Below are 23,265 nucleotides of genomic sequence, written 5' to 3' on the forward strand. Positions count from 1 at the left end.
CATTCTGTTCTACTTACAGCATTCAGCTCAGCAGTATCTCCTTGCATGCTATGCATCCTACCAGACACTCTATTCACGGCCATTTTATTACTCCGGTAAGTGAGTGATATTAAGAAAACAACAACAAAAAAATCAGTGTTTCAATTTATTGGATTTTTTAAAATCTAATTCTAGGAAAATACAGCCCTCTTGTGGCAAAGGGAGGATATAGTAATTTCACAGCATCCCTACCCATATATTTAAACATATACATAAATGCAGCAAATAATGCCAGATAGCGATTTTCTTAAAAAGATCCTATCTCCCTTCCCCATTCCCACCCCAGAAAAAAAAAGAAATTGCCACAGAACCTGTGGAAATTTTAGGGAATTACACTTTAAATGCTCTATGGTTCTAAAGAAATATATCCCTCAGGCACTTACATTCTAATGGAAAGGCTAAAAACTTCACTTTCAGTTCTTAGAGAAAAATAAGAAAAATCTCTACAAAATGGTTCATCGTTTGTCCTCCTGCACCTCTTCCTATGGTGTTCATAACCTTCGGAACAACAGACAAGGTTGTTTGAATAGATGTTACAGATGCCTCATAAATGAGATTTCAACAGCAGATGCCATACACTAACCATATTTCATACACAGCCATAGTTCTTTCTAACTTTTTATATTGGGACCTGCAAAATTTCTGAGGTGCTAAACTTCAGTCAATCCAAATGGTCCTACTGGACCTCACGTAAACCTTCGTACATTTTGTACAACCTGTCAAAAGATATAAAAGAGCTACTGCCTTTTTAAAAGTAACACGCCAACATTTGCCACTAGCAATGTCCTGGAAGAGCACAGGCTGTTTGGGCGCCAGCTAGTACCACCCTGCTCAGGAATGCCTAGCTCATCTAAATATTTAGCAGGACCAAGAGAAATCCATTTTCTCCCATCTACTTGGGGTGTGCAAGTTTGCTTTGAAGGATCATCTCAGTGTATTCCTCCCAGTATAAAATTGCCAGCTTTGTTACAATCTGCACATGAATCCAACATTTATGCACATATAAGTACCCACTCATGCAAAAACTAAAGGTTAATTCTCAGCAATAGCTTAATGCGTGACAAGCAAAACCACAGGCACAAAGGCAGCATCCCAATTCTTGGTATGCAAACTGCCTCCCCAGCAGAGAGGGCCAACTTTGGCTAGGTTAAGCTCTGTTACCACTGTTCCTGGGATGACCAGACTTAGATATTTTTAGAAAAATCCATATGCTGCACTGCAGAGCACTGCAAGGCCTCAATTCTGTTAACAGACTGCAGTTCAATGCCAGCAATGCACCAGAAGGGAGACACAGAAAAATTTCTGACTGGACATACATCCCTCTTGTCTGTGACTGGACAAACATTACTGCATGCTGTGCTGATGTCTGTAGAGTACCACTGTAAATACTTTATTTAAAGTTTTTACTCGGTACCACCCAAATGCTTGTCAAGTGAGTCTGCCCTTCTGCCAGTGCTCTCTGCTCAGGGCAGGGTATCTTGCATCATAGAGACCTGCAGTTCATCACAGATCATCTACCTTTGCTGCGAAGCTACACAATACTACCACTACTGCTCTTCAAATACTATGTCTTTCCTCATGTGAAAAGCCTAAATACACAACACAAGGTTATAATCACTTTTGCAGTAACCCATTCTCCCTTTGCCACACACAACTAACTATGTAAAATTAAGTGTATGTTTCAGGTATCACCACTGTGTAAACTGTATCATACAGCACTGTGGACAATACATGTGGATGGAGCCTCAGCATACCCTGCTTAGCTTCTTTTAAACTTATTTCTAAATATCTTTGTCTTGATGCCTCCCAGCTGGTTTACTGTGACCACAGGTTTATTATATATCCATTTAAACCCACTTTTCAATCATCTAATTTGCTCTTACTCATCAGATCTCAGATCGGCATCCTTTACACACAGGGGCTTTTTAGTTTACATGGGCAGTAATTCCATAATAGATTGGTTCTGGTTACTGAGTGCTATTTTAACACAAACAAGTAACAGTCCTATAAATAAATAAATAAATCCAATAAAGCACAGGAAGTGAAGTGACAGAAATTACTTTTTTTTGAAGACTGAATGATTACAAAGCCAGTTATGGTTATTAGGAGACAAAGGTAGCATCAGTCAACAATTTTAAAATTTTCTTCAGGAATTTGGGTGGAACAGAGTTAGAAACGTCCCTTTTTCAGCTCACAGTATTACACAGTAACAGCTTCAGTGTCTGCACTAATATTTTGATGATATCTAACACCCCAGATTTTCACAGATTGAATGTATTATCCTTATCAGGATTTTTTAAAGAGGGAAACATTCCTGTTTTGTAACACAAATACTCCACATGTAGTCAATTCTCTAATGAAGCACCAGTGAGAATGCTGCTCTCATGTGTCATCCTGCCCCACTGGAGATCTGGAGAAGAGTAGGCAGCAGAATGCACTTCAACAGGTCTGACCCTTCGGTACAGTTAATGGCAAGAGGCAGAGTCTCAAGGCTCTGCAAGGACAACAGTGAGATGTTTGCACCCTCACCATCATTAATCTTGGCACTTTTCAAAGCTACACTGTTCACCAACAGCCCTCAAGATGCCCTAGCAAACAACACCAAAACACAACAGTGATCCAGGTGCAAGACATCCTACTCCACAAGCCCTAACTCAGTCCAAAGAGACTTTATGTATCTTTTAGATAAAAGGAAAGCTCAGTCAGCCTCCTAGATAAACTTGACTTGTTCTTCATGATGACTAGAATCTCCATAAATACACACTACCCATGTACTGCCTTGCTTCACTAACAGTAATTTATTCAAATTCCGGAACCACCACTTATTATATTGACTATCCCACCATATACAAACCTAACACTGTGCTAATGAAGGTGCACTAAATGGTATCAGGTTCAATATAATTTTAATGTTTCAAAATTTTTACAAACATACCTTAAGAATTCTGTTAACTTTTATAACAGGAGCTTCATCATTTACTGCAGTAACTGTTATAAATACAGTTTTGGGCAAGCTTTGTTTCCATAATTCCGTGTTATTCACTATCACAGTAAAATTGTCCATTAGTTCTTCACTGTCATCATGAACATAGTAGATTAATTCTTGTTCCACCTGGAAAATATAACAACCTGAAAAATTAAAGATACTAAAACATCATCTGCCCACTCTTTTAGCCAGAATATCTTAACTTGAAAGTCTTGGCATTTCCCCTCCCTCCTCAAGGGAAAATGGAAAATCCAATCCCCCTATACTTACCACAATGTTTCCTGGAACCTATAAACTGAACATAGTATTAAATGGTGACTTATGATAAGAAGTTTCACTTCTTAGAGCTAAAAGACTGAAATTTAGCTTATCATGCATATACTGGATCACTGTGAGTGGAACCATGACCTGAGGGTTTTTTTTTCCCCACTTTCCTCCTTGTTCAATCCACACACCGTTTTCTCTTTTCAAAATGTACCCACAATCTGTCTTAGGTTTCCAGAGTATCAGCTCTGCCTGAGTATGAGTGGCCATGAGTATACTGTGATTACAGCACACTAGTCTGTGTGACCAGTGGCAGCTTATCCCAGCAATGCACCCTCCCTCCCCACCCCAAATGACCAGCTAACAACTGCAGACAGATCTTTTGATACAAGGCCAGAATAAAGCTCAAACTCAGGCATCTCACCACCTCTCACCAAATTATCCCACAGCTTTTAGCAATACAAAACTTCATCAGGACTACAGCAGAGCAGATCTAAACACATTACCTGTTTTCTGGTAAATGTGGCTAACTTTATTCCGGGAACATGAGAGTTTTCGACATACCCATGTTTTGGCTGCTCAATTAAAACAAATTCACAGCTGAGTCCAACAAAGTGTCTACTAGAAATTTTGAGATAGTCTTCCACCAAAGCTTTAGAGCCCCCTTCAATCACAGTGAAGTTCTGTACTTCCAGTGGAATCGTTCTGGGGATGATGTCTACGGAGACCTCTATTCCACTCACTGTTCGGACACCGTTAGTCACATCCAAAGAAAAACGGTCATCTAGTTGGTCAGGAACTGTCTGCACATACTGAACTTTGCCCTCATCAACATCTTGTTGTGTGAAGCTCAAAACTAGCCTTTGGTCAGCACCGAGATAACTTTCTTCGGAGGAAAACTTCCGAATGTATCCACGCACTGGAAACTGTCTTACTGTGAACACAATCTCAGATGGAGAACTGTTTTCATGAACAACCTTAAATTTAAAAACACACCTCAAAATTACTTAAACAGAAACAGGAGAAATTCTATAATTCTCTTCTGATTTTTTTACTCTCAACCATGGCATTCTCCTTCTAATTAACTGGGATTCCTTATTCGGGTTACATGGTTCTTAATACAATACTTCAAGTAGACATGTGTTAAATAAAGATGGCATGGTAGTGTTTTGAAAAGGAACTGTTAACGAACAGCCTCAGAGCCCCTGCATGAAAGAGGGATTTCAGTTACACAGTAATGTGGTGCCAGAGCCCCCTTGCGGTGGTTACTGAAAGGCTACACACAACGTGCAGGAAGGTATCAACCAAAGGGAAAGCACCTCATCAGATTTGTGAACGGATGTTTTCAAAGATTTGGATGCAATCCTCAGAGAGTATTAATTGGGCTAGTTCCAAAAGGAATGAAACAAAACCCCAGAGGTTTATATTGGACATTAGGAATTTTTTTTTCACTGAGAGGGTGACCAGGAATTGGAACAGGCAGCCCAGAGAAGGGGTGGTATCACTGTCCCTGAAACGTTCAAAAAACATGTAGTTGAGACCTAGTGAAATGGTTTAGTGATGGACTTGGCAGTCCTGGGGTAACAGATGGAACTGATAGTCTTAAAGGTTTTTCCAATCTGGTTGATTCTATGATTCCCTGGAATTTCACACCAGCTCGAGTAAGAATGATACATGAAGTAACAGCAATTGTCACAACAAAAAACAAATATACAGGTGCAGTATCTTCAAATCTTAACCTTCTCGAGCACCAATATGTAATGGAATCAAAGACTATGGGCAGCCTTTTTCTTTAACATAACCAGTTTTCCATTCTAGAAACAGAAGATTGCTAGTGTCAGCCCCTTCCAGAATAAAGCGTCCAGAATGCAGTCATGTTAGTGCAAACTAAAAGCGTTGGAGACTGCAACAGCTGAGAAAGCAGTGAAGAAAACTTGCTACAAGACTGGAGAAATGAACAACACAGTTAACTTACTTGAAGCTTTCCTTTACTGATTTTAACTGGTTTTCCTTCTTCAACCAAGAGATTGTTTTTGTTCACAACTGTTGGTGGCCACTGCTGACTTTCCAAATATATGTGAACATGCACTCCAGCATCCAGATGGGCATCTCCAGCATGGACCGTAAAGTTAAATGTGTCAATAAAATTGCTGCTGTCATCATGCCTGTAGGTCACATACCCCTTTATCAGATCAAGTTGAGAAAAGGTATCCATCAACACATTATTTACATATATTCTTCCATATTTTGGGAAAGAGAATATCTCATATGTAAACTCATGATCGTTTCTTATATCTTGGTTTGTAATAGCACTTAGGTTAGCTGTTGTAACAGTTTCCTCTTTCCCTTTCTGAACCAACAAGCCTGTATTATTTGCCAAAGTAACATAAGGCTCAGTGGCACTAACTTCTAGAAGCAAAGAGGTGTAGTGTTTGCCATCTGTCACAAAGAGCACAAAACGCCCAAAATCCGCACCATGGTGTATAAACAGGACTTGCTTTTGTTCCAGGTCCACTTGTCTGAATTGGTAGAGTCTATGTGAAGTATCATTTGTTAGCACCAACTCCCCATTGGAAATGCCACGTCTAGTATATAGCAACTGTCCATCATCAAAATCAGAATCAGGATCATGATAGCAAAGATCTGCCAAAGTCAATAATCGCTGCCCATCTCTCACTATGTTAAATATCTTATCAATTACACGTACTGGTTTCTCATCATTCTTCAGCTGGACAGAAATGTTGAATCTAATTTCTACTGACAAAGGTTCTACTTCAGGATCCAGGTTTGTCCAGTTTCCTGACTCTTCACTGGAACTCAAAGCTCTGACAAGAAATTCATCAAACACTGTCTCTGAATCGTCATGCACGTACATAAGATGCTTATTAGTTACATCTTTGTCAGTGAAAGTAGTGAGATTGTCATTACTTTCAAATGAGCCTGAAAAATTAATGAGTTTTAATTTCCCATGTTTAGGAAACTGTACAACTTTATACTGGAAAGTTTTATTATCTGGTGTTTGCACAAACAGCTCTGTGTTTGTTATTAACTCTCCTTCACCTTCAGTAACTCTAAGGCCATTGTTAGTCAAAATGATGTTTCTGAGATCTGATTTGATGTAGACTTCAAAGCTGTATACATTTGATTCCAGATATTTTGTAGAAATGAGGAACTGAAATGAATCAATGTTACCTTCATGATATCTGCAGTTTAATTCATATGCCACTTTTTGATCCATAATATCTTTCTGGCTAAAGACTGAACCTTTTTCTAAAGGCTGGTCATTAAGTAGTATCTGCCCATTCTTTGGTAGGGATAGCAATTTAAAATTAAGCTCATGATCTGGTATTTCTAGATCCACAATCACAGCAAAAAGATTATCTGAATTCAAGTACTTCTTCTTTGATTTTTCAATTTCTAGAGGAGCATGTTTCGATAAACTGTATCTCAACCATTTCACTTTGATTGGAAACACATGCTCTTCACTCATTGTGTTTCCTATGCTAACTTTGAATTTAAATTGGTCAGTAACATTTCCCAGCTGTATTTCTTTAAAAGTGCTACAGTATCTCACACGGCTGCGCTCAAGGGAGCGCTGAGAAAAAGAGCTGACTCGCTTCCATTCCCCGCTTGAATGCTGCCTTTGGACTTCCCCAAACTGGGGTGGCTCTGTGATCTTGTAGCGTATCTCCAGCTCTTGGAGGTTGGCATTTGTTTCAACTGCCAGATGCCTAGGTGTGATCAGAGCTGTAACACCTTGGAGTAGTTTTATTCCCAAATTGTTAACAACTCTGTAATCCAATGGAACTGCCATGACGCGTAACACAACAGTGTTGCTCACCTTCTCACCATCACTTGCCCTCAGAACAATCCTTGAGTTCTTGATGCCTGTGTGGACAAAGAAAACAGTGCCTTCTCTTAAGTCCTCATTAGAAAAAGTAGTAATAGCTTTTCCAGGATGCTTTGAATCTTCTAAATACCCTACATCTGCATTCAGATTTCCAAGCACTGAAAGACTCAGACCAACAGGAGCTGTATCCTTATCTACAACTTTTATCAGGTCACTAGTCAAACGTTTCTTTGAGTTCTCCAAGAGAAGAAGCAAGTTTCCCTTGGGAAGTATAATTTCAGGTGCATCATTTACTGGAGTGACAGTAATGCTAAACACATGCTGCTCACTTCCTTGCAAATATGGAGGCACAATCTTCTCCCTGCTGGTAGAAATGGAGAAATTAAAATAATCATAAGTGCCCTCAGAGCCATCATGGACATAAAGAATCTTTCCTTGCCGTATGTCCTGCAGAGTAAATGTATTTACCTCCTGCGCTGGTTCAAGATCTAGTTTCAAGTTTCCATAAGAGGGCGTTTTTTTAATTTCAAAAACAATTTGTGATAGATGAATACCTAATTTCTGAAAGTCTAAGTTGACTTCTATATGTTTAGATTCAAGTGAAGCTTGTCCACCCTCAAGCACAATCAAGTTACTAAGAACTAAAAGGTGGCTTTTGTCTTCCTTGCCCAGAAAGACAGAGCTTTCAGAGGAAATGGCAAATGTTGGGGCTGCTTTCACAGTAGGGCTGTTCACAGCCATCTCTAAAGAAAGGTTTGTATTAAAAGCACTCTTTGTTTCACATCCAGCTGAAATGTCCTTTGTTACCAGAACATTCTTAAGCGATTTCTTTTCTGAATTGGTTTTCAGGTCTCGTATGCAACCTTTGAAGGATCCTCCTCTGGCGTACTTCCCAGACACCGAGACTAGCCCTAACTTAACCACTTCTGATCGTGTGCTGTCATCTACACCACCTACAAAGAGAGACCCCTCCAGAAGCGGCAGCTTAGTGTAGGGAGGCAATGATTTTTTCACAGTTTCTTCATCCAGTGTAAGCTGCAAATATTCTGCAGTAAATTTCAGTTTGATGTAGTGCCAGTGACTATCATTGACTGACTTATGAGAGGAAAGCTGGGTTCTACTTCTAATTTTTCCAACATGGGCTTTAATTAGTCCATTTTCCATTTCCATTGCAATGAAATCTCCCACTTGCCCAGCATGGTAAAGCAGCAAGCCACGTGTGGCTGAGGTTTGCAATGTACACTCCAAGATACCCTCATCATCAACATTCCACGATGGGAAAGAAACATAGGATCTGGAACTGAAGAAACTGATGGGTTCATCTTCGCCTGCAAAGAATTCATCACTGCATCCCACTGAAACTTCATGGACATTTTTAAAGCCAGGAGAAGGTCTCAGAGGCTTCAGAATGTCTAGCTGATTGAATGATACATCATCAATGCATCCTCGGAAACTAGGTAGTGCTTCAACAAGGTAGGGAACATCAAGGTTACTAGTACCACCTATGTAGAATCCATAATCAATATTTAATTCATAGAAAATTCCAGGCATTTTTGCACTACTTGTATCCTGCTTATCAATTACCAATGTGACATTGTCATGTTCATGATGTAGCTCAACCAGGTGCCAAGCTAAATCATTCAGCTGAGATCTTTGCTGAGAATGCAGTACTCGTTCCCCCATGCCAAAGTTTATTCTCAACTGCAAGAAACAGAATTTTAACCATCAAAATCCAAAGTAGTATTTTTTGTAATCATATATCAGTATGTAGCTAATACATTAATTTTCGTATTAAGCACATTACTTAAAAATGTAATTGAAAAAAAAAAATCCACTAAAATTTTCTGCAGGTTTACCTGCCATGACAAATATGGCTTGAACAATTGCAGAAGAGGGAATAGACTCCTCTGCAGTTCTGCTAGGACCAACAACTCCTGAGAACCCAAAGGACAATAACATTTCAAGGACTTACCCTGCACGAAAAACATTATTTGAATCATTTTCTACGATGCTAACATCATCAAATCTGAAATTTTTACTCTACTGACCTCATGCTTTGAACACAATGATCTTCATTTTAAGATCTGCAGATCTCAAAAGGCATTTAGAGTCAAATTCTAATAACTATAAGAAATAAATACCATATTTTGAAATTATCAATTATATTTTGTGATCTTTCCATTTTTAAAAACATAACCTATTAGAATTGTTATAGGTACCACCTTAAAACACTAAACAATACGAGCCACACATGTCCTTTTAGCTACAGTTATAGACCATACCTCTAAGTATCCTGAATGTAGCTCCATTAAACAATAACCTTTCTTCCCAGCTGCAAGAAAAAGCAGTCCATTCGGCTTGCTTGTTCGAAACCGTAACTGTAAGGATACCTGAGAGGATACTTCTACCATGTTCAACTCCACAAAGCTATCACCATAAAATGATACTGAAAGAAAGGAAAACAAATGGAGGACTTAGTCACACACACACAAAAGTATTTTTCTTCTCTACAGCTAAACATATGTTTAAAACCTATATTAACCCTCTATATACTTAAATATGAATGAATGAAACTAGGTATCAGATTCCAAATTCACCAGTTCAACCTACTGGATAAGAGCCCAAAGGGCCAAACCAGTATGGACAAAGAATGAATATGGCCCAGTATTCTACCTCCAGCAGCGATGACAGGGAAATCATAAGAACAGTGCAATCACATTTAATACTTTTCTTCAAATACTCTTCTCTTTTTTTTTTTTTTTTGTTTTGGTGTTTTCCTGAGCTTGCCATAGTCGCTCTATTTCATAACTACCAAAGGATTTCTCTCTGAAGTACTCCTGCAGATTTTCTTGGAAACATTCATCTAGAACACACTCTTACATCTCCATCAGAGATATCTTCTGTCATCTCTGATGAATGACCCACAGGTCTCCAGATATCTGCATCATTCTTTCATGTTTCCTCACCCATCTCTTTTCCAGGCTGAAGTTTCCTCTTGCTTCCAGCATGCAGCCTCCAACAACCACCCCTGCTGCCCTGTTGGCCAGTCACGCAGTTCTGTGCAGACTTCCTTCACTCTCCTCCCCTCTTTTCTGCCTTGAAAAACAGTAACAGCAGCAAACTTCCTCATTTGACTACTCACTGCCTTTACCATCCTTGTTATTACTATACTGAAAAACACAAGACCAAAGATTCTAAGACCAAATCACTAGAAATTCTCTGGTAACTTTTCTCCTATATTCACCCCTTTCTCCCATCTTTTAAACCATTATTTAATATGCATAGCCCTGCATTTCCATCCAGTGGCTCCTCAAAAGCATTTGATGTCAAACTTCACCAAAAGCCCTTTGGGAATCTAAATGTTAGCTAGCTTTCCCATGCCCATTAAGAAATCTCCTAGAGGTCTGTAATGCAGAACTTACACCACAAAATCACAGAATGGTTTGGGTTGGAAGATACCTTAAAGATCATCTAGTTCCAAACCCCTGCACAGACTGGGTTGCTCAAAGCCTCATCCAGCCCAGCTTTAAGAACAATCCTACTGCCTCGTCCCAAGTTGATCTTACTTACTCCGGCATCTTTTTCCCTTTGTTACAGTATCTACAAATATGAATGACATGGACGTCATGCTTATGATCCCATGGTCATTCTTGTTTTAAACACTGGCATAAAATTTGCCACCCTCCAGGCTTCAAGTACCCAGGTATTCTGAAGTACAAGATCAGATGCTACCCCTAGCAAGTAAGCAATTTCATCCCTGAGGTCTTTTAAGTCAGTGCCTCTTGCTTCCCCCACAAAAAAAAGGGGGGAAATTCAGCTTGGGAAGCTTCCCAGTTAGCAGTAAACACCATTTCCTTTAGCTTCTCTGCAGTAGTCATGCCCTTTTTGAGTGCTTCTTTTATATTGATATCTCAATCAACTGGCTGCACAGACCCTCTGGAGAGGTTTTGTTCTTGATATATTTAAGAAGGATTTAGTAAAAGCTTCGATTCATTCAGCCAGCTGATCTTTGACCTTTTTTTTTTCCCACGCCTGTCTATTTTCAGATTACATCTGTCAGGGTTTATGATGCTTTCAGCTGTGTCTGAACACAACTCTTTAAGGACACCACCAGTTAAATATTTATTTTACAGCTTTTAGCTTCATTCTGAGTCAACTTTCTTATTTCAACACAGTTCTTTTTAAAAGTAACCATAACTCCAAATACGTTTTGAGGTTTAATTGCTCCTGTCCCTACATTAGCTGTCCCTTTGCTGAATATCACATGCTCTGGTGACACTTACAAAGTGTGGCTTTAACTCAGACCCTGACTGGATTTTGCACAGTACAAAGTACCAAATCAAAGTTCTCATTAAACAGCTGTTTCATGACACAATCATTAACAGTATCTAAAAATTCTCTGCAGTATACATTCGAGGTGGCTCTCCGAAGAATCAGATTTCAGCCAACCCCATGGCCAACAGCTATGTAACAGTGTGTTAAATACCCAGAGAAACACAGGAAAGATTTTTAGATTACTGAAATACACCTATTTCTTGCAAAGAAAGAGTCACCACTGTGCATGGAAAAATTGGCTCCAAGTTGAACAAAAAGTAATTCTTCCCCATCAGTTTACTTCTAGTAAAAGTTTTCATCAAATAGCCAGCTCTAATATAACTCACAGGCCTTCCATTAAATCTATACAGTAGGAGAACCAATCCTGTTTGTTGGTAATAAATGTTTATACTATGGGGTTAATAAAGACCTCCCTTTTAAAGTATGTATTCAGGTAACAGAACTAGAGAAAACCCACACACACACGCAAACGAGGACTAACTTTTACTAATAGGATAGGAAACAGGTTAAATGCTTGTAATTTTTATATTGTTGTAAATTCATACTACAGCAGTGACGAGGACTGCCACTATTCTACCTACGAAACAGATGACTATAGGTGATTGTCTCTATCCTATAAAGCTTTGCACCCAGTAATACAGGTAAGGGAAAGGTCCCCTGACCTCCAGAGATACCTTCTGAAGATCAAAGGAAGCATAACCTAGCTACCTGAAATAACATGTCTTTATCAAAAGATTACTCCATTTCCTTCAGCCAATATAGTAGCATCAATATAACGTTATGGGTACAAGAAGGTTTTACCTTGAGAAGAGAAACCATTCTAACCCTACTGAAACTGAGAAGCAGTTACATTTGCTTTGCTACATTACATCCTAGCACCCCTACAGAACCAGCAAGTAAGAGACTTCATTATCATTTTCTCAGTGAAGTTCCTCAGAAATTAACAAATGAAATCCAAAGCATTCACAGATGTTGATGTCCTTAAAGTTTCATTACAATCATTGTAACACAGCCCAGAATTTCTGAATTGAAACTAAAGGCTGCTGATAGAACAGTAACTTTTTAAAGACATCATAATCTCATTAGTATGTAGAGGAAAAAAAAGGATTTTGAGGGAAGCAATTAAGCAGAAAGATAAACTTATTCATGGATTATTCAGTATAATTTAGAATAACTAGAAATGAAGTTACAGAGTCAGTATTTTGCAGTGTGCCGCTGGGAAGCAGTTCGGTGTTTACACTATATATGAATTTCCTGGAAAAGAAAAATCAAACATAAGTTAAAGTTTCTGCCTTCCATAAAACACTTCAAGAGTCAGAATCCACCACTGAATGCGAAGCAGGAAACTCAACATCAGCCTATGCACTGATCCAGTACCAAACGAGATCCTGGGCCAAGACCACCTACGGTGCCTTGGTGCGATTTCTGCTTCACTACCCACCAAACTAAGAAGCGTGTTATTGTAGTATAGGAATCAAGTTTCTCTGGAGCAGAAACTTCAAGACTGATTTCTGGCTGAAACCGTGTTATGAATTATCTCAAAATGAATGCGGTGCCACAGCTTATTAAAAGAGGGCATTTTATTGTCGACCATTACAGAAAGTAAGAGGAATTCAATCAACACCACCAGCCTTGCATCTCTCTTACTACTGGACAGGTGAATTCAGCAGATCATATAGGGAATGATTCCTCTGGAATGCCTGGGCAGACAATCTACTCTCTTAACAGCTTTATGCCCTAAAGAGGAAAGATGAGTGGAAGCAACTGAGTCAGATCTATGGCCACTTCATGGACATGGACACAGCTACATGAAGGCTTAAAAAAAACAAGGTATAATCACTTAGGATGTCAATTTAAGGATCTGTTCAACCTGAGTTAATGGCTAATACGGTTCCCATCCCTCTTCCTTCTCCCTTAGAGCCAGCCCTCAACTCTGACTACAAACATATTAGGGCTACAAATCCATCCTAATATTTCCATCATAACAGATAACATTTATATGGGAAGTGTGAATTTTGGTTCAAGTAATTTTACTAAAGACTTCTGACCAGCTCCGTCCACATCTTTCTTAGAATTAAGCGCAAGAAACCAGGTCAGGCACAGCAACAGCCTTCATAATCACAGACCAGAAAGTTCTTCATTCACTCAGCATCTAGTGATGGCATTGGACTGTCATTTTACCCTTTTGTTCAGCTTTCATTCTCTAGTGTTAAAAACTTCAGCAAATTCAACAAACAGCTACACCTTGAATAATTTTCCTCTTGGCTTCTGTACTCAAAGTGCAAAGCAATAAAAGCTCTTTTCTCCATTGCCAAAACTAACAACCCCAGAAATGTAGCCACAAGAAGCCAAACCTGGACTCAAACAGCTATCACAAGCTATGGACATCCATCCAGGACATCCATCCAACAACAAAATCAAGACTAGAGAGCTAACTGAAAGAGCAAACTTTTTTTTTCCCCATTTTTTTTCTGTATTTCTCATTTCAGAGTAGATTACATATCTTCTCAACAATGCATAAGGATGAACAGTGATCTTAGAATCACAATTCCATATTCACATATTAATTGGAAATAATTTAATGCAGCTTCAAGTCTGCTCAGCATCTTTTCACCTTTACTACGGACAGGAAGCAGTAACCCAGAAAGACTTTTATATTCATAAAGCTTTTTATATTCATACCAGACGAAAAAGAGGGGCATTTTACCAGATCCCTTCCCTGCCCTTAATAGCCATCCTTTTATGAAAAAAATTAAATAATCTGATCTTCAAACAGAAAAATGACGTAGTTCCCATATAAGAGAATATTTGGACAAAGTTCTTGTCTTCAGAATGCTCAGGAGATAACAGTGCCAGGCCCCTTTAAAGATAATGCTTTGGCCAGAAGCCTACAGAGTTAGGAAAAATAATGTAGGTAACAGTTTAAAGTATTTTCAGATATCCTAAATCCTTCTGATGTAGACAAAAACATTTGTTTACTTTTAATACCTAGCATATTGATCTTCTATTTTCAACTCTACAATAAATGCCGTAATTATACTACAGAACTACTGTGCTCATACAAACTGCTTCCGTGTAGCCTGTTAATCTGCTGTGAAAACAACTATATATAACTCAATTTACGGGAAGGTGACATGTAGTCATGCAATCTATTACACCGCTCAGTCATTAAAGATAAAATTATAAAAGTAAAGGATTAAGTCTAACATAGCCCATGTATTTTCAGTAAGGATCCTCTCCAAATTCTGGAACTGCCGCATCAGCAGTTTTTGTTGCAGCAGACAGCAAAAAAGCCGAAGACAATCACCACTTCTGAGCCACAGTAACACCTCAGTAGAGAACACGGTTCAGACAGTGGCCTCACTAACAATCTGTATCAGTGTGCTCTACAGGCTCGCTGTGTAAGAAGGAATTAAAAAGAAGAAAGCAGGAGGGGGAAGGTCACTTTAGAAATTGCTGTCTTGCCATCTATGTTAGCCTGTGGTGCCCTGGTACCTAGGAGCCCCAGTCAGAGGGTCCTTATCTGCTAGATCATAGAATCACAGAATGGTTTGTGTTGGAAGGGACTTGAAGATCATACAGTTCCAACCTCCCTGCCATGGGGGTTGCAACTAGACCAGGCTGCTCCAAGCCCCGTCCAACCTGGCCTTGAACACTGCCAGGGATGGGGCAGCCACAGCTTCTCTGGGCAACCTGCTCCAGTGCCTTACCACCCTCACAGGAAATCATTTCTTCCTAATACCTAATCTCAATCTAACATCTTTCATCTTAAATCCACTACCATTTGTCTGTGCCTTCATGTCTTTGTAAAAAGTCCCTCTCCCGATTTCTTGTAGGCCCCTTTAGGTACTGGCAGCTGCTTGAAGGCCTCCCCTGAGCCTTCTCTTCTCTATGGTGAACAACCACAGCTCTCTCTGCCTGTCTCCATAGCAGAGGTACTACAGCCCTTTGAGCATTATTGTGGCCCTCCTCTGGACTCATTCCAAAAGGTCCACATCCCTCTTGTGCTGGGGACCCCAGAGCTGGACACAGCAGACCCCAGGTGCAATCTCCCTTGACCTGCTGGTCACAATTCTTTTGACGCAGCTCAGGACAAGGTTGGAATACTTGATACACATTTCTCCCAAGACACTCCAACTGTACAATGTACCTTTAAGAAAATAAAAGTACTTTATCTTTTTATGTGAAAAATGTGAAGTCAAAATAAAGGTTAATGCATCCATCCTACCAGCACACTCAGATAAAGTGCAAGAAGCACATACAACATAAGCTGAGAGTGATGAGGTCCTGGCTTTATCACCTTTAGCATATCTAGAAGCAACACATGTTTTAGGCATTTGAATGAATAAGCTTCCCACTGTCCTGCTGAGATTTGCACCTTGAAGATCTGTACCCTGCAGCTCACTCATGAAGGTGTAACAGGAAATAGAGTGGCACAGGTAGCTTAAGTATTCATCTTCCAGACGACTGTGGGTTTCCCTGTGTTGACAAATTCAGGTATGTTTTTGACTCTATTTTGGATGTTCAAGTAGAACCTCTTGCTAAGAGTGAGACCTGGCTCTCCCTGTGGTTGGTAAAACAGGTGCAACTTTTTGAGAAGCAGACCTTTTCACACTAATATTAAACAACTAGGTACGTTCTGCAGGAGCTCAATTCACAGCTGTAGAGAAACCAAAGTGGTATAACTTGGTCCCCCTGCTCTGCCTTTGTCCCTCCATCTTCAAAACAGAGCAGCTGATTTTCTGTACTGGTACATTTATTTTGTTCCATGAAGTCTTTTACGGTGATCCAGTGAGAGTTGGAGGGGTTGTGCAACCTGGGGAAGAAATAAGGTTTCCACATAGTAAAAATACTTTCAAGCTATACAGAAGTACAGCTTGAAGACTCATTAAGGGTCCTTATGCACTAAATGCTAGGCAAAACAATGAGAGACACCTTGAGTTCCAAATAGCTTCTGCTGTAACCAAGAGGAAATATGCAGGTCTGAACTTTGCTGTCCTAAACCACAGGAAAAACAGCACACAACCTCCAAAATAAATATAACAGGAAGACTCTCCCTTGCGATAGGATTTGAGTGATGGAAATAAGTGTTCACAGCCTATAAATACCAAATATAAATAAGACGTTGTGATATTAATAACTTCTAAAGGCCTTGTTTACTGTCATTGCACAGGACAAGTGTAGACACATTAAAAAGGGAGAGAACATTAGCGAAAGAGTACCAAATTCCACTTACCCAATGTAACAAGCCTTTAACAGCCTTTTGCTAGAAAAAAAAAAGGCAGAATGAGAGATTAAAGAACTCACTTGCAGTTATTGCACGGACACACATTCTGCAGTATAAACATGCCTAGAGGCGTCCTACAGAACCAAAACATTTCTCTCTTTCCAGCTAACAAAGCTTTGCACCCAGGTCCAGGACTTCTATCACTGCTTCACTAGAAGAGCTGTCAGTCCTCTCCAAAGCGAATTCCCTAGTGTACAAATACTGACTCTACTCCTACAAAAGTCTGCTACTTTAGAGTGTTTTAGTTTTGTACTGTGCAACTTAGCTGGAACCATTTATCAGCACAAATGAGCCAAAGTGGTTTTTTTATCATACTGTATCTGTTCTGAATTTTGTGATTTCTACATTTATTTCCCCATCTAGTTGTATTTCTTTCTTTCACCTTGAATATGCCAATTATATGTTTGAAACCATTATGACTATAGCAAATCCTAACTTCAGACTATATAAAAATATCTTGGAGGAACAGATATCGTGTTCTAGCATTCACGTACAACTACTTTAAAAGTGGTTAATACGAAAAAGATGCTATGAAGATAGGATAAAAAGAATTCATTATATTAAACTGTCCTAACTGAAAAGTAATTCTTTCAGGCAAACTACCTTGTATGGCTAACATTTTGCTGGAACTTTGGAAAAGGTTTGCATGTACTTTACTACACATCAGTAATAAAAATCACTATTTTTTTAAAATGCACTGCAAATAGTGCAAGAAATTGCCATATGTTTCATGTGGTTGTCAGGAGCTGCATATTCTAGAAATAAAGATGACAAGTTCTGATGATTCAAAGCTCCAGTAAACTAGCAGTGAGAAAACCAAAATTTAACAGCAATTACTTTCTTCAAGTACTTTCACATCTGGCTTTTTGCTTCTGAACAGCAGTGAAGAATCAGACTGGTAGCTGATTTTTGGAAGTTTCTCACTGAAACCTGTCCTTATGTTAGAAAATCCTACAGTTTGTGTGACTGTCCATTAAAAGTAGACTGAATGGGCTTTAAAGTCCTGACTAGAACTTCATAAGCATGACTACCCTTACACAGTTGTAATCTGATGCTGATGACAGTCCTGTCTTTTACAATGAATCTCAATGACTCTCACTTTTGCAGGGGCAGAAAAATGCGAACCTCCTTTGCCTGATCCAGCAGCAATTACTAATAATCACCTGGTGAAAGACAACCAAACAAAAACAAACTTAAAAAATACATCCTCAAATAAACTCATGGCTTCTTCCTTTTCTCTTACAGCTAGATGGAACTGTATTTTGAATGTTCCTTTCTTTAACTCAGTACTTGCTACATCACAGATATAACCCACTTTAACTGGTGAGACTGAAAAGCACTCCAGTACCACAGAATATCTTAGGTAATATGGTTTGCTTACAAATCTTACACTCTCCAAAACAGTTCTGCTGATACTCCCCAAAACAGGTGTTTGGTAATGAAGCTTTGCTGTGAGGACAAAAGGCAGAAACAATGCAGCAGAATGAGAGAAAGAAATCAAAGAACCAAAATAGTACACTTCATCACGGAAAAATACTAATTCCATCTATGTCCTTTTATCTAAGCACAGAAGGGCCACAGGGAAAATGGAAATGGAAAAGGGAGCTGTCAGATTCACTAGGAATGCCCTTTAAGGCTGATATAACCATTATTCAGAAGTGGATTCTCAGGGCTGATTCACAGTTTCTCAGTGTATCATTACAGTGAGATTTAGTGGGTAAATCAAACACTGCAAGTCTGTAAGCTTCTTACACTCACTTAAAATGTACACAGTAAAGAACATTCTTGCGTTGCATCTACAAATGCTTTAAAAACCATCAAAAAAAATTAGATGATGTGTAAAAGTGCCTTCTGACCCAAAACTTTCTATGATTCTGTTTTCCAGATAAAATACAGTCCTGCAGTTAAAGCACTGAACACCTAATGAAGAGCTAACATTATCTTCTGGTTCTCACAGAAACACACTGAAGAGTTGGGAAAAACACTAATGCCTCATTTCGGTTCACTGCCTATAAGAAGCTGTTGGTGCTTTTTTTCCTTCCAGCCTTCAACTGATTTTCCATTTCACTCTCAGACTTTAGGAGCCAGAACTTTTAATCTCTGGGTACTGCTACAGCTATAGCAGCCGCTGGAGTAAGAGGAAAGGTGGAGCTTAAGCTGACCTGATAGCGATGCCAGTACACATGGGCTGGCACAGCTCATCTTGAAGACAGCTCAGCCGCAGCATCCTGCACTGCTGCACCTAGGTTAGCACAAGCATCAGCAGCCTGCATTGCTGAAGTCCCTACCTTGCAGTTTGGAAACATACCCCCTGTCTCTGGCTTTATCTTGCACTGCCTGTAACAACAAGGAAGGAGACACTACTGCAACAATGAGGCATAAAGTGACAGCTTCATATTTTCAAAGCAGTACTGGTTGGCTGCATGTTACTGCCAGTAAAATTAGTAACAATGCCCTCTGTAATACCACTTAAGACAACACTACTATTAATACAGCAATTTCAGTGGCAATCAAATCTCCCTAACACAGAATCATAAAATCATAGAATAGCTATGGTTGGAAAGGACCTTAAGATCATCTAGTTCCAAACCCCCTGCCATGGGCAGGGGCACCCCACACTAAACCATGTCACCCAAGGCTCTGTCCAACCTGGCCTTGAGCACCGCCAGGGATGGAGCATTCAAAACTTCCCTGGGTGACCCATTCCAGTGCCTCACCACCCTCACAGTAAAGAACTTCTTCCTTATATCCAATCTAAACTTCCCCTGTTGAAGTTTTAACCCCCCGTTACCCCTTGTCTTGTCACTACAGTCCCTAATGAATAGTCCCTCCCCAGCATCCCTGTAGGTCCCCTTCAGATACTGGAAGGCTGCTATGGGGTCTCCATGCAGCCTTCTCTTCTCCAGGCTGAACAACCCCAACTTTCTCAGCCTGTCTTCATAAGGGAGGTGCTCCAGCCCCTGATCATCCTCGTGGCCCTCCTCTGGACTTGTTCCAACAGTTCCATGTCCTTTTTATGTTGAGGACACCAGAACTGCACACAATACTCCAAGTAAGGTCTCACAAGAGCAGAGTAGAGGGGCAGGATCACCTCCTTCGACCTGCTGGTTACGCTCCTTTTGATACAGCCCATAATACAGTTGGCTTTCTGGGCTGCGAGCACACACTGAAGCCGGCTCGTGTTCATTTTCTCATCAACCAACACTCCCAAGTCCTTCTCCACAGGGCTGCTCTGAATCTCTTCTCTGCCCAGCCTGTAGCTGTGCCTGGCATTGCTCCAACCCAGGTGTAGGACCTTGCACTTGGCATGGTTAAACTTCATGAGGTTGGCATCAGCCCACCTCAGAAGCGTGTCAAGGTCCCTCTGGATGGCATTCCTTCCCTCCACCGTATCAACCGAACCGCACAGCTTGGTGGCATTGGCAAACTTGCTGAGGGCGCACTCAATCCCACTGTCCATGTCAGCGACAAAGATGTTGAACAAGACCGGTCCCAACACCTATCCCTGAGGGACACCACTCGTTACTGGTCTCCAGCTGGACACTGAGCCATTGACCACAACTCTTTGTGTGCGGCCATCCAGCCAGTTCTTTACCCACCGAGTGGCCCATCCATCAAATTGATGTCTCTCCAATTTAGAGAAAAGGATGTCGCGTGGGATAGTGTTGAATGCTTCACACAAGTCCAGGTAGATGACATCAACTGCTCTACCCCTGTCCATCAGTTCTGTAGCCCCATCACAGAAGGCCACCAAACTGGTCAGGCAGGATTTCCCCTTAGTGAAGCCATGCTGGCTGTCACCAAGCACCTTGCTGTTTTTCAGCATGCCTTCCAGGAGAATCTGCTCCAAGATTTTGACAGGCACAGAGGTGAGATTGACTGGTTTGTAACATCCTTGACAGCTCTAAGACACCTCTACAAGTAATAAACCCACAACTACCACAACCTTACATGAAGGCTTTTTGTTCACAAAACTAGTGAGAACATCCCTTGGAGCTCTGAACTTCTCTCGTGGAAAGACAAGAGAGGCATATTTCATTTGTAGTATCTGAAATTACTCCTGTAAGAAAAACTACCAATGCAGCCATCACTAACCTGTGAAAACCAAAAACTGTCTTTTTAAGTTAGAATTAAGTACCAGAAGTTTCTTTCTAACTATTCTTCTCCAGTGAAAACAGCCACCATACAGTCACAGGAACTGGCAAGACATTTGACAGGTTCTAAGAAAGGGAGTTACGGCAACCGATTTGTGTCACATGGGAATGTAAAGAGTATGAAAAACCACCCTTCTGCGACTGTCTGAGGGTCCATTACTTTAAAAAGGTATTTAAATAAGAAATTTGATTACCAAACTTTGATGCTCTAATGTACTTGAAGACATACCACAAGAAGAAATCCAATGGTTTGTGTCACTGCCCAAGACCCGCGCCTCAACACTCACCACCACCAGCGGGAGCCTCAGGCCCAAGGCACGTCTGAAGTCACACCTAAAACAGCTGAATTTGGGTGCCAAAAACCAGCTCCCCGCAGTGGCTGTGCTGTCCAGCCTCCCGGGAAGCCGCTCCCTGCAGAGACAGCCGACAGCAGCAGGACACCGCCTCCCAACCACCCGAGGGACACCCAGCCCCGCGCACACTTCCAGCGGCTGTAGCTGGGCCTCTTCCGCGACCGGTGCCAGCGCGGGGACTGGGCCCACTGCCGGCTGCGCCTGGCAGGCAGGGGCATCTTGCTGTCGGGCTCCTGCCTTTCGCGGGGCCATGGCGAAAAGTCCGCTTCAGCGGTCAGGCGACTTCCAGCGTGGTCCCTGCCCGGCCCAGCCGCCTGTCCCCACCGCACCGGGGGCTGCCGATCATTGGCGTCCGAGCCGCCCCTTTCCCCCGCCCGGCGCAGGTGCCTTCCTGCCGGCGGGGCCACTGGCCAGCGCTTACTCCGCCATGGAGGCGCCCCGCGGGCAGCCCTACCTGCGAGAGCCGTCCGGCTGCCGGCCATCAGCAGCGCCAGCAGCAGGGCGCTGGCCCCCTGCCTGCCCGCCATGCCGCTGCCACGGCAAGGCCGGAGCCGCTGACCGACCGGGCACCTCCACGGCCGGCGGCGGGGCTGGGCCCAGCTCGGACCCTGGCGAGCGGCGAGAGGGTGTCACCACCCCAGTCCCGCTGCTGGCTCCCGCGGGGCCCGCGGCCCGGCCCTCCCCGCCCGCTGCCCGGGACGGCCTCCTCTTTCCCTTCCTCCTTCCTTCCCTCTCTCCGCACGGCGCAGCTGTTATCGCGGCCCGCCCCCCGCTCCATAAACACCGGCCTGGGACTGGAGAGGGGGCCGTTCCATCGTGGGGGATCGGGGGGACTGCGGGGCGCCATGCCTCGTACGCGGCAATCATGGTGGCCTTGAGTTGTGCTATGTGGCCAAGTTAGGCCAGGCTGTTCAGGTTTTTGTTGCTCACGTCTTAGAATCCTCCGAGGACGGAGGCTCCGGAGCATGCCTGGGCCACCTGCCACGAGTGGCTTGACTCTCGTCACGGATCTAGTTTTGTCTTTGTGTGGGGTGGGAACTGACCAGGGGTCGTTTGCAGCCGTGTCAGTCCTTCAGCCATTGTACACCGCTCGGTGGCCTGTGACGGCTGGAGGCTGCCCTGGGGTGTTCCAAAGCCTTCCGTTCTGCTGCGTGGGGCAGCCTTGTCCCTCACAGTATTTGCATGCTGTGCATAAAGGGATGCATCATAGTTCTTTCTGGAGGAAACGTGTAACAGGTGGAAGAAGCATTAGGAACAGAAACTGGGATTATTATAACCAGTACAGGACCTAAAGTAGACAAAGTTCTGCATTCCCCCATTTTGGATGGGGCTTTTGAGTAACCTGGCCTAGTGGAAGATGTCCCTGGTGGCAGGGGCCTTGGAACTGGAGGAGCCTTTAAGTCTGTAGACATTCTATAAGATGTGTTTTCACACCTCCTCCTTGTTGTCCTGTGCTTGAAAGCACAAAGTGTTGTTCAGAAACAAAGAGGACACTGGTGTGTAAGCCACTTACTGAACTAATCAAATATGCAGACATTCTTTCAGTTACATATCTCATCTGTGCCAGGAATGGCCTTGCAGGCATGAAATTTTCTCCGATGTTATCAGCTGGCAGGGTGCATTGCAATGTGTCTCAACAGGTTGGTTGTTTTTTTAACTTGTTGCTTGCTTACACATAGGACTGGAATTTGTGCCCTGAAATCTGACACTAAGCAAGCAGAGTAAGTAACCGAGATAATATTCCAAAACGACAGAAAGAAGAAAAAGTGGTGATGGCAAGAATTTCTTTTCTGGGTCAGCTGTCTGGTTCCTTCTCTTCCGTTGAGGTTTGCAGTCATCATTTAGTCTAGATTTCCCTTAGGAATTTTTGGCAGGCTGTACTATCTTTACATTTTTAGAACAATATGCATGGCGGGAGGAGTGATCCATCCCCAGAGGGAAATCACAGGGAGTGGTCTTCATCTAGATAGCACTTAACAGCTTTGTTAAAGATCTCA

The 23,265-nt window shown here is 41.8% G+C and overlaps 1 protein-coding gene across 2 annotated transcripts in view; it reads right to left on the reverse strand.

Annotated features, from left to right (window-relative positions):
- LOC130595684 (chondroitin sulfate proteoglycan 4-like) overlaps positions 1-10,559 on the reverse strand; it is a 30,178-nt gene extending 19,619 nt beyond the window's left edge. For both annotated transcript variants that reach the window (XM_057402633.1, XM_057402632.1), the window contains exons 1-5: positions 10,106-10,559; positions 9,422-9,585; positions 5,265-8,840; positions 3,796-4,266; positions 2,975-3,151 (exon numbers count right to left, since the gene is read on the reverse strand). In XM_057402633.1, coding sequence (XP_057258616.1) covers positions 2,975-3,151; positions 3,796-4,266; positions 5,265-8,840; positions 9,422-9,585; positions 10,106-10,109 — 4,392 coding nt within the window. In that variant the 5' untranslated portion in view covers positions 10,110-10,559. The remainder of the gene's footprint in view (positions 1-2,974; positions 3,152-3,795; positions 4,267-5,264; positions 8,841-9,421; positions 9,586-10,105) is intronic.
- Between the last annotated feature and the right edge of the window lie 12,706 nt (positions 10,560-23,265).

Source organism: Pezoporus wallicus, unplaced genomic scaffold (assembly GCF_028554395.1).
Source record: "Pezoporus wallicus isolate ANWC-B61680 ecotype Strahan unplaced genomic scaffold, APGP_CSIRO_Pwel_v1 contig_2870, whole genome shotgun sequence".
NCBI lineage: Eukaryota > Metazoa > Chordata > Aves > Psittaciformes > Psittacidae > Pezoporus > Pezoporus wallicus.